The 16461-nt window shown below is 36.2% G+C and overlaps 1 protein-coding gene across 6 annotated transcripts in view; it reads right to left on the bottom strand.

Annotated features, from left to right (window-relative positions):
- COL25A1 (collagen type XXV alpha 1 chain) overlaps nucleotides 1-16461 on the bottom strand; it is a 478322-nt gene that overhangs the window by 26647 nt on the left and 435214 nt on the right. For 5 of the 6 annotated variants that reach the window (XM_032633192.1, XM_032633196.1, XM_032633193.1 and 2 more), the window contains 6 exons: nucleotides 12237-12281; nucleotides 7864-7908; nucleotides 5325-5405; nucleotides 4410-4472; nucleotides 3729-3779; nucleotides 1652-1678 (listed from right to left, as the gene is read on the bottom strand). In XM_032633192.1, coding sequence (XP_032489083.1) covers nucleotides 1652-1678; nucleotides 3729-3779; nucleotides 4410-4472; nucleotides 5325-5405; nucleotides 7864-7908; nucleotides 12237-12281 — 312 coding nt within the window. Of the gene's footprint in view, nucleotides 1-1651; nucleotides 1679-3728; nucleotides 3780-4409; nucleotides 4473-5324; nucleotides 5406-7863; nucleotides 7909-12236; nucleotides 12282-12907; nucleotides 12932-16461 lie in introns of all 6 variants that reach the window. The other variant, XM_032633191.1, reaches the window with a different exon arrangement.

The raw sequence follows: 16461 nt of genomic DNA, 5'->3' as shown, positions 1-16461 counted from the left end.
ATGATTTAAATAACAACTGAAGTTAAGTGTAGGCAAAGTGAATCATTGCCCTGTAGATATCAGAAGGATCTTGGGCATCTATTAATGTAATGGTGATGGGGTAACTGAATCACTCATAGAATTAGAAACTCAATCTTGGTGGCTTTGGCTTGAGTCATTACAATTAATCTGGTCTTTAGTGGTACCTTAAAATCCAAACAGAAGTCAACAGAGGAAATATTATTTAGTCCAGTGTGGGGAAGGAGGCCCAAGAAGGCTAGATAAGTACCTAGACCACAGAGCTGATAGATAAGCTCTCTTTTGACCCCAACAAAAATGTTCTTACCCTAAACTATAATCCACGCCACTGAGACACTGTCAATCACTGGCCTTATCAGAAGGTAAGGCATTCTAAGAAGAATAAAGAGGCACGAACTCTTTCCTTTCTTGGGTGGGTCACCTGCTTCATCTTGAAAAGGAAACTCAGGTTTCTGGAGTCAGACCAATCCCTCTGCCACCCCTAAAGCTGGGGGGTCAGCGGGAGTGCTCAGAGGAGAGGGTGGGCCACCTCTAGGCTTTCTGATTCTTATTGCCAACACTGCATTTATGTGTCCCCTCACCCCCTCTCCATTTCAATGCATCAACTCACTACTGAGGAGGTTGCAGGAGTCATGGAACCTTTTCTCAGGCAGCCTTGAGGACTAGATAAATTCTTCTGTTCAGAACAAAGCATCCAAACACAAGATTACAATAACAACTGACGTTTATTGGATGTTTATTAACAGCTGCACTGGATATTCTGCGAAGTATTCTATAATCACACCTCATTAAATCATCACAACACTCTGAGGTAAGTTACCTAGTTGAGTAAATGAAGGATTAGAGAGGGTATATAATCTCCCCAAGGTGACACAGCCTGTCAGTGGCAAAGCTGAGATCAGAACATACGTCCTCATCACATATGCTCACTGAAAGAAGAAGCATGTCTTTCAGGGCTCATTTTAATCCTCCAAGGTGTCTTCTCGGTCTACACAAAGGCAAAGAATGCACCTTCATCCATCTTCACAATACAAACTGCAATAATTCTCCAAGGAAGGGATATTCTCCATTGTTCTCTTGTTAATTCAGAGTATAGAATACGTGTATGTGATGTAACCTTCTCCTCAGTACAGCATACTTGATATACCTCACCTCATTCTAGACTAGTGACCTCTGGGGGAGTACAAAATTAAGACGCTGGATAATTAAAGCATTTAGATGCAGTACTGCTATATGACAAGCAAGAAGTATCAACTAATAACATCTGAATATACAACTAAAGATACCATACTAAGAAAGAGCATCTGGACTAGTCTGAGAAATGTCATCAGATTCACTTTTTTTTTCCTTTTAGAATGTTGATTTTGAGTATATTATGATTAGTAACTTAAGAAACTTACATAGTGACAAGGAAAAAGGCAAAATGAGGACTAATTCATCTCTAGGTGATATCACTTAAATTTGTTTTAAGTCATTCTTTGTTGTGAAATTTAAACATCTGGATACTTAAAGGCTTAAAGATTATCAACATTACTTGACAAATAAATAAGACAGGACAGACATGCTTCTGTCATGCTTCCCCACGATTAACAATGAAACAGCCATCAAATAATCAAGGGATTTGTTGGATTACCTTTGGTCCAGGAAGTCCATGGGGTCCCTGAAAATGGAAAACACAGCTTTTAATTAAGAATTGATTCACTTTTTCCCAGCAGAAGTGACTACTTACTATTATATAAAGTAACAAAAGAGATGTATAACAAGAATCTTTTTGTTTGAGCTATAGCTAAAGGCAGGCCAGCGGATGCTAATACCTAGTGAAAGTTCCTTCTAGCTCTTGGATTCCTCTGTAATAGGAAATTCATTAACAGCAATTCTTTCTGCTAAATACCTGTGAGAGGGAGGGGGGAATCTGCCAGGGTTATATGGAAGAAAAAAAAAAAAGTGTTTGTGGACCCACACTACTTCTCTTTCTCAAATCCCTATTTAAAAAAATCTAGGTGGAATATGTGAGATACCTTATGAGTTTAAAATTTGCTAAAAAATTTTTGAACTTTAAGTACCAGTGAAGAGGAGACCTTTTCAATTACTAACTGCTCTAGACCCAAGGTTTTAAGAAATCTAAAGGAGCAAGAAAATGAGGAGATGACAGTCAAGTTTGGAACCCTGTTGCATTATTTCTTCAAGGCTAAGAAAAGGATTCTAGTACAGGAGTGCTAAACATTATTATTTAGAATGCATTCATTTTTACAAAGATGAATTATTCAAGGCTCTTGTAACAATTATTTATCAGTGGAAGGAAGTCACAACACGTTCATGAATCAGGGCTTTTCCCCTGTATTTTGTGGAAAATCTAAGTATAGAGACTAATTAGTCAACCTATATTAACTAAAGATTACTGTGGATTGCTTTAAACTTTCAAGTCATTTAAATGAACTATTTGGAGACAGGAGTATTTAAATACTCATCAGCAAAATCATACAACAGTAGGAAAAAGTTTTTTTTTTTTTTAAGCAAGCAACACATAGATATTTGTTACATATGTCTACACTGGAATAACATTTTCCCTTTGGATATGTTATGGATAAACATTTTCAGGACATGGCCATTTTATCAAGAATTCTTATTTCACTTTAGAAATGGTTTTAAATTCCTTTAAACTAATTAATTTTATGATATGAATGGATATAGCATTTTAAAATTTAATTTTCTAACTTAAAGTGACGGGAGTATTAAAACGCCAAAAGTATGCCACTTGCTTGATTCCTAAAGCACTGTTTAGTTTTAAGAAAATCAGATTAATTACAATTGTTTTGTGGTATGAAATAGAAACGGCACTTAGTAAGAAATAGATGATTGGGTCTGGGGCTACGCTCTGTGGTTTAGATCATTCCAACGATGTTCTTTCTTGGAGCACAACAGGAGGAAAGAGTGACCGACAGTTTATTTAATCTCTATGATTGAAGACATGGTTTATCGGGACACTGTCGAGACAAATGTGACCTTAGAGACTGCCTGACTTGTCCCCAACCTATCCTAGTCAAAAGCATTTGAAGCATTCTGCCTTCTAGTTCTAGCCTTAACAAAACTGTCATTAGGTAGACATTTGGAGAATTATGCTGGTTTAATGGCTACCTTCCTCACTGAACATACGTTCTATGAGGACACAGTCATTGCCTCCACTGGTCACTGAGGGATACTTACAGTAAACACTGTATTTACAGAAGTATTTAAAAGTGAAAAGAAAAAGATCCAACAATATATATCATCTGTGGAAGTGAGACAATTTTTATCATATTATTTTCTAAATGTTCTTATTGAACATTTCATTAAAGGGTCTCAATCCTCAAAGTTGGTTAGAAACATTCATTAATGGCTACAATTATTAATCTTGTTATGCTATTAATGGCCTAGAACAGTGGTTGGTTAAAATGATTTTCCAATGTTCATACCCTAAGAGTGGAGTAAAGCTTGCCAAATCTGCTTATTCAACTTTCCTATCACAAAACTACCCTATCTCTTTCCAACAGATGTGCCTGGGAGAGTGAAAGACAACACTTTTACAATCAGAAAAGCACCCCCTATTTTTTGTCCATTCCACAGAGAGTAGTACAACATACAAGCTGGCTGTTTTGAGGGGTGTGTTCATGTTTCCTCTGGTAGCATGCTCTTAAACAAATGATTATATTTTGGAGAGAAGGGAAACTTACCATGGGGCCTGGTGGGCCATGGGGACCTGGTGGGCCTGGTGGGCCTATGATCTGCATGTCCGAAAAATAAACATGAATTTGGTTACTTCATTTAGATAAGGCAGTTAGGCTTGAATCTCATGCTGGGCTTCTGCTAAGGCCATTAATGGCTGCAGAGGAAGAAGGATACTGGAAGAAGTGATGCATTTGATTCTCTACATTTGGAAATTCCTTCGTGAGAATAAAAATACTTAAAAAAAATACAGTTGTTCTACAAAAGCCAGAATAAATCAAAAGCACATTAAAAGAAAAGGAAGCAACTGATTACCAAGAAATGCCATAATGCTACAACTACTATTAAACTCTCAAATATTTCACTAAGCAACAACAGGGCTCTGGAGAAAAAAAGAACGTAGGTTCTACATTCACAGAGCTCTATCCAAAAGCATTGTGGGAAAACCATTGATTTTCTCCTCGGGATTAGATAGTCCTCTGAAAAATCGCTTCTAACTCAGACCTCTGAGATGCTTTTGTCTCTCGCTGTACAAGGCTGACAGATATTTCTTCTACAGTTTGACAGACCAAGAGGTTCATGGCCTTTCTACTGTTGATAAGCCATCTGGCACAGGTTGAAGTCGGTGAATAATTGGCCCATTTCAGAGTTTTTCGGGAACCATGGAAGTTCAGCCCCCATGGACTTACGGAAGGACCCTGAGGACCTGGCAATCCCGAGTCTCCTTTTTCTCCTTTCATTCCATTGGCACCCTACAAATAACCATTAAGAGTTGAGCTGGTCAAGTAAGGAACAGCTGAATTTTCTCCCCAAATCCATCACCCTCTTGAAATTTTTATAATATCATGCACATGATAATGTAAGAGAAGGATTTGTCCCCTTGCATTTTAGTCTCAAGCTAAACAGCAAGCTTCCTCAAATCCCTGGGATTGTGCATGATATGTGAAATAAATGATAAAGTAAATGAAACTAAGTTATGCTTGATTGGTTAAACTTATACATTGCTAAATATATCCAATTATAACTGTTATATTTTTAATGGTGGTGCTGACTTTAAATAGCAGTCCTTTAACTTCGTTTTCACTGACACTTATTTACACATTTCCTTGTTTTACAAAATGATCTAGGGTGGTGAGGTTTTCTATATTATTTTCCCTACATTTTTCTACACTTCCCTCTCCAAATTCTCAGTAAAAATTATGGGGGAAACCATAAAAACACCATCCCATAATACTGTAACATAAGGAGAACACTTCCAGAGTAATCTGTTTTTTAATTATTTTGTATTTTTTAGTTTTTTTTATTATTGTTTATGTAAAAATGATCAGTTACATCCTACATTAATGACCAACTCTATTTATTTTACTATCTTCTAGTGAAAATAATTCAGGAAAGCATAAAGGTTTATTTTATAATTCATTTGGTTAGCTGCTTTAAAATTTCTTCTAGAGCCTTAGTTGTAGTAATTAACCAAAAACACCTCAAATATTTAATAATAAAAATATTAAATGAACCATTAGATGAGACTGCAGCTAATAATACAACTATTTTCTGATTATTTAATTTATCTTAATATGAATACATCTTTAAAAATATAAACATACCGGTAATCCAGGAAGTCCAATTCCTCCTTTTTCACCTGGCATACCTGGGTCCCCCATGTCTCCCTTTGAACCTTTGAGTCCCTACAAATGATATGGTTTGCACTTAAGAATCATACTGACCATGGATGGTTACATAATAGGGAAAATAGAATTCCAGATTACTTTTGCCAATAGATGGGCCTCAGGCTGAGATGATTCTGATTTTCATTTTTAGGTAGAGTTATCTCTTATAGCAAACTTCTACATTGAATCAATACTATTTCCTCTTGTAATGGAAGAGATTAAATTCTATTACTTAGGCCATTTAAGTATGAAAAGCAGGAATGTAAGTGTTGACGTCATTTCTCCTGATTCCACATTTTTACCTGGCAGCTAATTCTATATCACCAGTCCTGAAAACAAACTAATGGGCTTAATGCACAATATACATTTTGAAGCAGGACCTAGTGTTATAGTAACAAAGGTCCAAATAAAATTTTCACATCTCCACTCATTATATCCCTCTATTCCTATTAAATGCAGGTAGAGGTTCCAATCACCAACAGTTTTCAATGGTCCCATCTACAGACAGATAGATCATTCAGTATATACTAATACTCAATTAATGCTTAGAAATACTTCCACTTTTCCAGTGTTATTATTTTGTTCTCGTGACATCTCTATGAGGTGATCCAAGATGTGATTTTTATTCTCTTTTTACAGTGAGGAAACAGATATATGTGTATTTTGAATGCAAAAAATAGGAATTTTGTGATACTAATACTGAAATTAATGTATATCGTTAAGCGTTTTCATCTAAGGAGGTTCACTGCAGTATGATCAGATGGCCCAACCTTCAGCAGAGATGATCATAGTTATTTTAGTTATGGTTATAGGGATCCCTGGTTGCACTAACCTGTTCATATTTTCTATACTAAAAACTACTTAAGTGGGCTTCCCTGGTGGTGCAGTGGTTGAGAGTCCGCCTGCCGATGCAGGGGACACGGGTTCGTGCCCCAGTCCGGGAAGATCCCACATGCCACGGAGCGGCTAGGCCCGTGAGCCATGGCCGCTAAGCCTGCGCGTCCGGGGCCTGTGCTCCGCAACGGGAGAGGCCACAACAGTGAGAGGCCCGCGTACCGCAAAAAAACAAAAAACAAAAAACAAAAACTACTTAAGGACAGGAACTTGTCTTTTCTTGTTACGTATATCTGTTTCATAGCACCTACTTCAGAGTCACCCACTAGGTGGGTGGGTGGGTGGGTAGGTACCTAAATAGATAGATGGATCTTATAGTTAATCAGATCCTGGTTGGTTTCAGGAATCTAGTAAAAGAGAGCAGCAGGAGAGCCAACCCACTGGACCTAGGAGTAGAAGAAGACCTTGTGAAGACTATAGAAAAAAAATTCAGCTATTGTATATGTAGGGATGACATACCATGTAGTATGTCATTATGTATGTCAAATTATTTACAATGACTAACTGGGGGAGGTAATACCATCAGATTTTTAAATGCTAATGTGATCTCTAATGGATATAGCAGATCATCTAAAGTCTCTTTTATAACTACCACATGTTAATTTAGTGTGATGTTATATGATTTCAATATACAACTCTGATATTAAAATAACCCTTCTCTTAATTTTCTTATCTAATACTATCTCCTGAGAAGGATATTTCACAAACTGTATCAAGAACGTCTTTGATCTCTTATGATCTTCTTGATTTTAGCCATTTCTTAGGTAAATAATGGAAGCCCAGAAAACATCAAAAATCTTGAAACTCATCCTTGTGATTAGATTCTGAATTCTGAATACTGTCCACACTCTCCTAGTCAGATTCATTTCTACCAGGGGTTGGCAAACCATGGCTTACAGGCCAAATCCAGCCCAGGAATTGTTTTTGTACAGGCTGAATGTTTATTTAAAACAAAATTTAAGTGGCATTCAAAAAATCGGATCGAGAATGTCTATGGCCTGAAAAGCCTAAAACATTTACTATCTGGTCCTTTATAGAAAATGTTTGTCAACCTCTGTTTTAGGGGAAACCCTCGGAGATACTGCCATATTCTACAAAGCTACAAGTGTCCTGCTTGTTTCTGTCTTTTCTAATGATCTAGAAAATTAGGTACAGTCTTTATTTGGGAAAAGACAACAATGTCAAAATTACACATGTAAGCAATATCTAATTTTGTGGAAACTACCGTCACAGCTTTAAATCTTGAATTATTTGTATTCACTGACAAGAATTAGGCAATTCTTACTAAATTGGTAATTATCTTACAAGTCTAATAAAAATTCACAGAGATGTCATTGGTAGATTGATAGGGATTATTAAGGCAAATCTAAAGCATCATATAACTTGTATGTTTGTACAAAGAAAACTAATGTCTAATTTAAAACCAATTGCTTTTTAGAGTTAATGTAGTCTCTAGAACAGAAGGTAAGAAAAAAAAAGAGAATATCATAAATCAACACTCATGCCTTTTGGTCTTCAAACCTATAACAAAAGCTCATCAATAATGATGCTTTAAATGACAGTATATGTCTTTGAAAATTACCTGCTCTCCATCAACTCCTGGGACTCCTGGAGATCCTGGCTCTCCCTGTTAAGATAAAAATTGATGGCTAGCTTCTTATTTATTATTGGTAGCATACTACACTAAGTAAAAATGAGGCAAAAAATGATGCTAGTTGGTAACAGTACAATTTAACTTTCAGCAAATGCACCATAATTCAAGTACGTTATTACATCATACCACATGACTATACAAAGTGAAATAATGTTTTTTTTTTCTTTTGGCCACACTGTGTGGCATGCAGGATCTTAGTTCTCCCACCAGGGATCGAACCCGGACCCCCTGCAGTGGAAGCCCAGAGTCTTAACCACTGGACCGCTGGGGAATTCCAAAATAACATTTTTTTTGAATATTACGTATAATAATACTTACATATCGCTAAGATTCAGTGTTTTTATTTTTTCCCCTCATGTGAGATTCAGACTATAAGAATTTGGTGAAAGAAAACTGAAATCATCTGATGGCTGACCATATCCTCCAGGAACAACCTATACGCCTCAATAATTAATTTTTTAATTAATTTAAAAATAATAGTTAATTTTTAACTATTAGTTTTTAAAATTTATTATTAGTAATAGTTTTAAAAATTATTAAAATAATAGTTAATTTTTTCCTCCTTAAAATTCTGTATGATTTCTCTTATTTTCCAATTTTAGAAAAAAGCAAAAACATGGTAGTTAACTCAAGAAAGAGTAAAATGAAAGGCCCCATATGTTTATAATATTTAACCTGGCATTGTTTGAACCGTGAATACAAATTCATAATGATTGTGAATGTGCTATTTCCAGATAAGCCTCACTGAAGGATATAATATATCAGATAATATCTTAATCCACAGAAAATTACTTTTGAATCAATTCAATTTCCTATACTATGCTAGGAACAAACTGAATTTACTATCCATGTCGTGATTTATTAGAACGCTTGACAAACCCAAAATAGATGGATTTATTTTTTCTTAACTGAAGATGTTCCATTAAAGATAAATTTAAACAATGTGCTAGAGATTTATTCAAACAACAAATGTCCAGTTACTTTTCAATTGTAAAGGTACTGAACAAATTCTTTGAAAGACAAGATATTATTTTATATCAATGGGTCATTTATGTAGACCCCATTATAAATCTCTCTGATGCCCACACCTCGGAAACTTTGTAAAAACAATTCTTTGGAGTGTATGAGTAGCCTGCCTCGCAGACAGATTTCCAAGGGAACTGACTTGAGGCTGTATTTTTCTAGAAAGGCTTGTTTGGTGATGTTATAAACCACAATATTGAAATGGTTAGAGTTGCTTTCCCTGGTTAGAACTTTAAGAGCTATTGGTCATAGTGTGAAATCTGAGCCTTCCAAATGTTAAAGGAAGGCATGACAAACACATGAAAAAAAAAAAGAAAAAAGGAAAAAATCCTTTTTTAAAAAATTCCAGATTTCCTGCTCTTTGTGGTAGCGGCAACATTTATTTTGCCACCAACAAGTCTGTTAAGGTTGGATGCAACTGGCTAAGCCCTAGTTTCATGCAGTCTGAATACTTGTCAGCACTCTGGGTCCAGTAATGGTTGCTATGCTTTTCCCTTCAAAATGTGACCCACAAATGTTTAAAGGAAAATATAATTCATGAGTTATTCATTTATCCTGCACCCACCAAAAGTAGTTTGTAAAGAGTTGTTTGATGTATAAGAAGTCAAACAGTCCTTGTTTGATAAAGGAAGGAGGAATGCTAATTTGAATAGGTTCCCATTCAGTCTGAGGCTGTGTGTCCTGAGTGAGAATGGGTTTTATATTTGCCCCGTGCTGAATTTGCTGACTCCTGGTCATAGGCACAACTCCCCGCAATTATCCCAAGGGGATATAATGGAAAGCATGAAGGACTTCTCAAGGGGAGATAATGGAAAGCATGAAGGACTGTATCAACTAAGCCAAGATCTCAATTACAAGATCATTGTGGCGTGTACGAGGTGGGCCAGAGTGCTGGCATAGTGGGAAGGGTGGCACGGTAAGAGGTAAGGGAGTATGACTAACAACCCTCCCCTACCCTACTTGTCTAGACATTCACTTGGCCAATTTCTTCCTGCCTTTCAGTTTCAGCTCGAAGTCATCCTTGACCCCTAGGCAGAGAGGAGCCTTCCTGTACACATCTTAACCAATGCACTTACTCTGTTTATTAATAATTGTGCCTTTACTTGCCTTTCTCCATCCCTGGGCTAAAAGCTCCTTGTTAAAACCCCTTGCTGGGCTTTGCTGGTGGCGCAGTGGTTAAGAATCCGCCTGCCAATGCAGGGGACACGGGTTCGAGCCCTGGTCCGGGAAGATCTCACATGCCGCGGAGCAACTAAGCCCGTGTGCCACAACTACTGAGCTTGCGCTCTAGAGCCCGCGAGCCACAACTACTGGAGCCCGTGCGCCTAGAGCCCGTGCTCCGCAACAAGAGAAGCCACCGCAATGAGAAGCCTGTGCACTGCAACGAAGAGTAGCCCCTGCACGCCGCAACTAAAGAAAGCCTGCGTGCAGTAACAATAGAACCAATGTAGCCAAAAATAAATAAATAAAATAAAACCCCTTGCTATATCCTAGTATCTTTACTAGGTATCAGTATTTACCATGGAATAGAGGCCCCAAATTAATTGTTGATTAATGTAATTAGTGAATGAATAGCAATTGGATTATAAAACACAGGGGATGTAGGTTTTAATGATATAGCTTTCTTGGCTAGGTAGCTAGGTAGCCTTCTTTGGGTCAAGTGCTTTTGGGGCTTCTGTAGGCTTTTGGGCTATAAAGAAGAATCAAGTCCCAGAAGGTTTTGAGGTTTGTATGGAATAAGGTACATATTTAGCATTGAGGACAATTTTGCTTCTGGAGACTTAGTCAAGTGGGGGCATAAAGCAAGGAACTTAGATCTTGGTTGACTCTACACAGAGGAAAAAGGAATCTACAGATTTCCGTCTAGGTTTTCTAGTCCAGCTCACCAAGATACTAAAGAATAGGGATCCAGGCCAACTTGCTTACCAGGGATAAAGACTGCATATGATTGGGGCATTTTTTGTGTTATATCTCTTAGGGAGCAGAAAGTGGAGGAGAAATAGAAAATAAAAAATCCCCAAACCTACAGTAACTTTATACATGAAATCTGTTTGAAATTAGCATCTATGTTCTAAATATATCTCACATAGCCAAGGACCTCAGTAATATTTTACTGCATATTCCTTTTAATAATAGAAAAATAATTGTTTCTATGTGCTAGCTTTCAGTTTTTAAGTATCTTGAAAAAGTACAAAAGCTGATATGTGTGTGTGTGTGTGTGTGTGTGTGTGTGTGTGTGTGTGTGTATGAGGTAGATTTAGCAAATAAACTGCCTAAAGGCATAAACAAAAGATGGATTTTGACACCACTTGAATCTCCTACAAGAAACCCAATGATGAAAGTCGTATTTCAACACGTGTAGCTCAGGTCTGAAAAGCCAGAATCGCTGGCCATGTATTAATTGATCAAACGTGGTTTAATAAGCTTAAGTTTGGAGGGAAAAAGCTAACATTACCAATAAATTTTAGATATAAGCAAGTAATTGGGTTTCTACTGTTCATAGTTGGTATGTTCTATTAGATGAAATTTAAATGGAAGAACGTTTGAATATATATATATATATATATAGCAGGATGTGTTATAAAATGACTGAAAGTGATTCCTAAAATTGTCATTTGTGAATGCGTCATGCTGAAACTTTTCTTGTTCTTTTTATTATGAAAGGATTGAAAGAGAGGAACTTTTTTGGTGTCAGAGTAAATTTTCTTTCAATTTAAATATTTGCCTTTTTCCATACACCACATTTAGTGTTTCTTTACACTTACAATTTCTGTAAAACTTGTTTTTCCTTTGTTTAATATTCTGTTTTTCTGAATGTCCTTCTAAATTTAATGCCATTTCTATTTCTCTCCCTTCTTTCCTAATTTTTCTTTTTTCTGATCCCTCTTCCTTCAGCCCAGACCTCAATTTCTGTTTTTTGTTTTTTTTTTTGCGGTACTTGGGCCTCTCATTGTTGTGGCCTCTCCCGTTGCAGAGCACAGGCTCCGGACGCGCAGTCTCAGCGGCTATGGCTCACGGGCCCAGCCTCTCCGTGGCATGTGGGATCTTCCCGGACCAGGGCATGAACCCGTGTGCCCTGCATCGGCAGGCGGACTCTCGACCACTGTGCCACCGGGGAAGCCCCAGACCTCAATTTCTATTCTCAGCTCTCTTAAGCAATATTGTTGATCTCAGCTCCTCCGGTATTTTGTAAGATTGATTTTCAGAGATACATATATTTAATATGGAATTCTCTGCACCATATGTAGTAAACGGAAACAAGTAAAATAAAGAATAACCTTTGGCCCTTGTAGTCCTTGAGGTCCAGGTGGTCCAGGGGGACCCTAAATCCAGAAAAGACAAAGTTTTAAAGTTTTAAAAGATAGTATCTGTAATAAATTGTATGCTTTAAATACTAAGTACACTCCACACCTCCCTAATTTCTATCATGATCAAATATCCTCCAGTATTAATATGCAAAGAGGAAACATTTCACTGGTTACGGAATTATAAAATCTACCTACTTATATGCAGAAAAAAATCAACACATTTAGGTTAAAATAAAACTCTAGAGTTGATTTGTAAGACAATGTAAAATGGCTGCCATGTCCCACATACATCTTTTGGGGTTGAATTAACTTCCTAATATATCCTGTGTTTCTAGAAACACTTCTCTCCTCCCCCCCTCCGACAAAGGTTTTGATTTCCCAAACACTAAAGAACAAAGCCATATGATTAAGATAAAGCCAAAGACTTTTAAGAAAAATAACAATAAAATTTTTTTTGGACTTTTTTACTAAGCAGACAAAGTGATTCAACTGGGGCAAATGTTGTAAAAGGTTACTAATATAAGAAAACATAACATTAAATATCAGATAAAAACAACAGCTACATTAGTACTATTATGACCGGCATGCACCAACACCGAATACAAAGTCACAAACCACAGAAATCATGCAATAGGAGTTACCGTGACTGTTAAGGTGGTAATCCTCTGTTGGGAAAATGTATTGATAAAGACAGAGTTACCTAATTTGTGTGCCAAAGTACAGTAATACATTTCTGAAATAAGATTTTGAATATATTTTGGCAAGACTGATGTCGTATAAGGAATTGATAAGATCCTGAAAACATATCTTATCTTCAAACGAATACCATAGCTTGTAAAAATTCTTTTTAGAATGTTATTTAAAAATCTATGGATAAAGAAAACAGAAATGTCAACATTTTAATTCACTGATTTAAATTATGAAGTAAAATGGTGTACACTGGTGGCTTGTCAGTATAATTTAATTGGGAGCTGAGAAACTTTCCTATTCATAAAAACTCTATTTCTAGAGTACTTTGATTAGAGAAAACGGAAATATCTAATTGTATAAGTAATATTTTTTTCTTTTAGTTTGTATCTCATTTGGTGCATTATAATTAGCTTGTGTGTGTCTGTGTGTTTGTGTGTGTCTGTGTGTGTGTGCCATGACTAAGACAGGAATTGACATGGGATTCGCCTTGTTTCTTAATGTAAAGGGTTTGAATACTGTACCAAAATATATTCTCTCAAAGTATGAATTTCTAAAACAACCAATCCACAAACCATTTTTGTTTTAAGATTTTCTAGTCTAAGTGCTGTACAAAAAGTTCTGTAACACCTGTACCACTTTATGCGATTTTAGGGGAGAGAACATTTTCCATTAGGAGCTCTGGTCCTAGACAAACACTGTCCAATTACATGTAAACTTGTGACTATCGGTTTAACTCCATCTTTTTGTCTTCCACTGCTCCCTTCCAATTTCTAATTCAAGGTGTTGGTGCTGTTTTTTATTGTCGTTGTTGTAAAATATAATCTTAACATCATCCACCCATCTCACTTCAAACACTTGAGTTTTTAGTGACATGGTGCATGATTCCTTAGAAAACAATACATTTATGCCCGTGTACAGATGGTTCAAGTTTGTATTCCAGGATAAGATCAATCACGGTCATTACAGCTTCAGAGAAGACAGGGTAGGAAAAAATAACCAGTGCTTCTAAGATAGAAGGCAAAATGGCCACAAACTGGGGCAAGGTTATAAAAAAGTTAAGGCCCAGATTTTTATACCATCATATCTATGTAACATAAGGTACCACTTATTTTATTCTTAAGGGATTCATCTAAACCAAGAGTTGAATTTACGGTTATGAGAAAGCTACTTCTTTGCTCCTATATGGGTAGATGAGTCATTTAAAAAAGGCTATTAGAAAATTATAGAGTAGAAATAATTTCTTTATCATTACTTTCCAATTATAAATAACATTTTTAACTAGACAGCAAAAACATAAAACCTTGGAGAGGGAAGGAGTTTAAAATTTAAAGTCTCAGAGGTTTTCCAACCTGAGCCATGTATGATTCATTTTCCACCTAAGCACAAAACTAGCTTGTCTTTTTGAAAGTTCAAGGATAACAACATGTTTTAAAATGAGTTGCCTAAATAAAAGAACATTATTATTGGAAACTGAACTATAACAGAAGGGGTTTAAATAAGCTTGTTAAATAACTGTATTTGTGAGACCTAAAAATTATACACAGCAGGTTCCACCCAGTTAACAGAAGAACAAATGATAGAAAACTAAGCTAACTACTCAAAAACATAGTTTTAACTGCCATCTTGAAGAACCAGTGTGCAGACACTCGGAGACATCCTAAAGATGTTGGCTCACTTTGGATTTCTTGTATCTGGTTCCTCTAAGTTAAAACTACATACACTCAGCAGGGTTCTCGGTTGAACTTCAGTAATGATTTGAAAACCAGAATTTTTGGTAGTGATGGAGAAAGACATGTCATTCTCTACTGAGGCATGATGTGAAATGGGAGGCATGAGTTAAAGAAGCTGTAAATTGGTTGAAGGCTAGCGGGATGCTTTGTGATTTATTCTCTGAGATGCTTATGTGAATCTCTGTAGAATTAAAAATTATTTTCTTTCACATCTCATAATGATGCAAGCTTAAAATCACCCCTGATTTACACTAGAGAAGAGGTTTAGTTTATATGGTGTTGAGAAATTTTAAAAGCTTGAGGTAGGAAATGAAAGGTTTTACTGCTAATTGTGGAAACATAACCACCTTAAATAAAAATCAAAATAAACGGCTTATGACAAATGCTCATGTAAATACGGGCGTACCTCAGATACTGCGGGTTAGGGCTTCAGACCACCGAAATAAAGTGAATGTCGTAATAAAGCAAGTCACACAAATTTTGGTTTCCCAGTGCATATAAAAGTTTTGTTTAAGCTGTACTGTAGTCTATTAAGTGTGCAATGGCATTATGTCTAAAAAAAGTGTACATACCCTAATCGAAAAATACTTTATTGCTCAAGGATATATTGTACAACACAGGGAATATAGCCAATATTTTATAATAACTATAAATGAAGTATAACCTTTAAAAACAGTAAATCACTTTATGTATTGCTCACCTGGAACTTACATAATATTGTACGTCAACTATACTTCAATAAAAAAAAACTTTATTGCTAAAAAAATGCTAACCGTCATCTGAGCCTTCAGAGAGTCATAGTCTTTTTGCAATAGTAACATCAAAGATCGCTGATCACAGGGAATTCCCTGGTGGCCCAGTGGTTAGGACTCAGCCCTTTCACTGCCATGGGCCCAGGTTTGATCCCCGGTTGGGGAACTAAGATCCTGCAAGCCATGCGGCGCAGCCAGGAAAAAAAAAAAAAGATCACAGATCACCATAACAAATATAATCAAAATTAACAAATTTGAAATGTTGTGAGAATTACCAAAATGTGGCAGAGAGACATGAAGTGAGCAAATGTGGTTGGAAAAGTGGAACCAATGGACTTGCTTGGCACAGGGTTGCCATAAACTTTCCATTTGTAAAAAAATGCAGTATCTTCGAATTGCAATAAAGTGAAGTGCAATAAAAGGAGGTATACCTGTAACAATTTTCAGTAGAGGCAACAGTAAAATTTTATATTTCTAAGTGATATTTTTATAATTGTAATATGCACTTATTTATCTAAGTATCCAGATTTTGGGGCAGATTTTTTCTAGAGGAGGCAATAGTGAAATGGAATTTGCAAAACTGAATATCCATCACTGGTTAGAGAACTAGAAGAATAAATGTCTATTCCTTCCTCTCAATCTAATGGCTATTTAGTTTAATTTATTTATTAGGGACTCTTAATTCACTAGAGTACTATATTGGAAAAACAAACAGTTTTGAAGTGAAAAAAAACACTATAAGCTATTTACAAGCACAACACGTAGTTGCCTAAACAACCCCCTAAGAATAATAAATCTTTAGGTTGAGGTATAAACATGAACTAGTTGGCTGTGATGGATATTGACTGGTTTACAGTCATATAGAACTCGAGGTGAAAAAAGAACCTGAGCACATCTATTCTTTCATATCAAGATGTAGGTGTCAGATTTTTTAAAAAAGTACAGTGCGTTTTGGCACATCAACAAAGGGTATTCAGGAGCTCCTAAAAAAATAACCTGAAGCATAATATTAGATTTTATGGA

The sequence above is a fragment of the Phocoena sinus genome, chromosome 5 (genome assembly GCF_008692025.1).
Source record: "Phocoena sinus isolate mPhoSin1 chromosome 5, mPhoSin1.pri, whole genome shotgun sequence".
NCBI lineage: Eukaryota > Metazoa > Chordata > Mammalia > Artiodactyla > Phocoenidae > Phocoena > Phocoena sinus.
The sequence above is the reverse complement of the archived record's forward strand: the minus strand, read 5'-3'. Positions and strand labels throughout refer to the sequence as shown.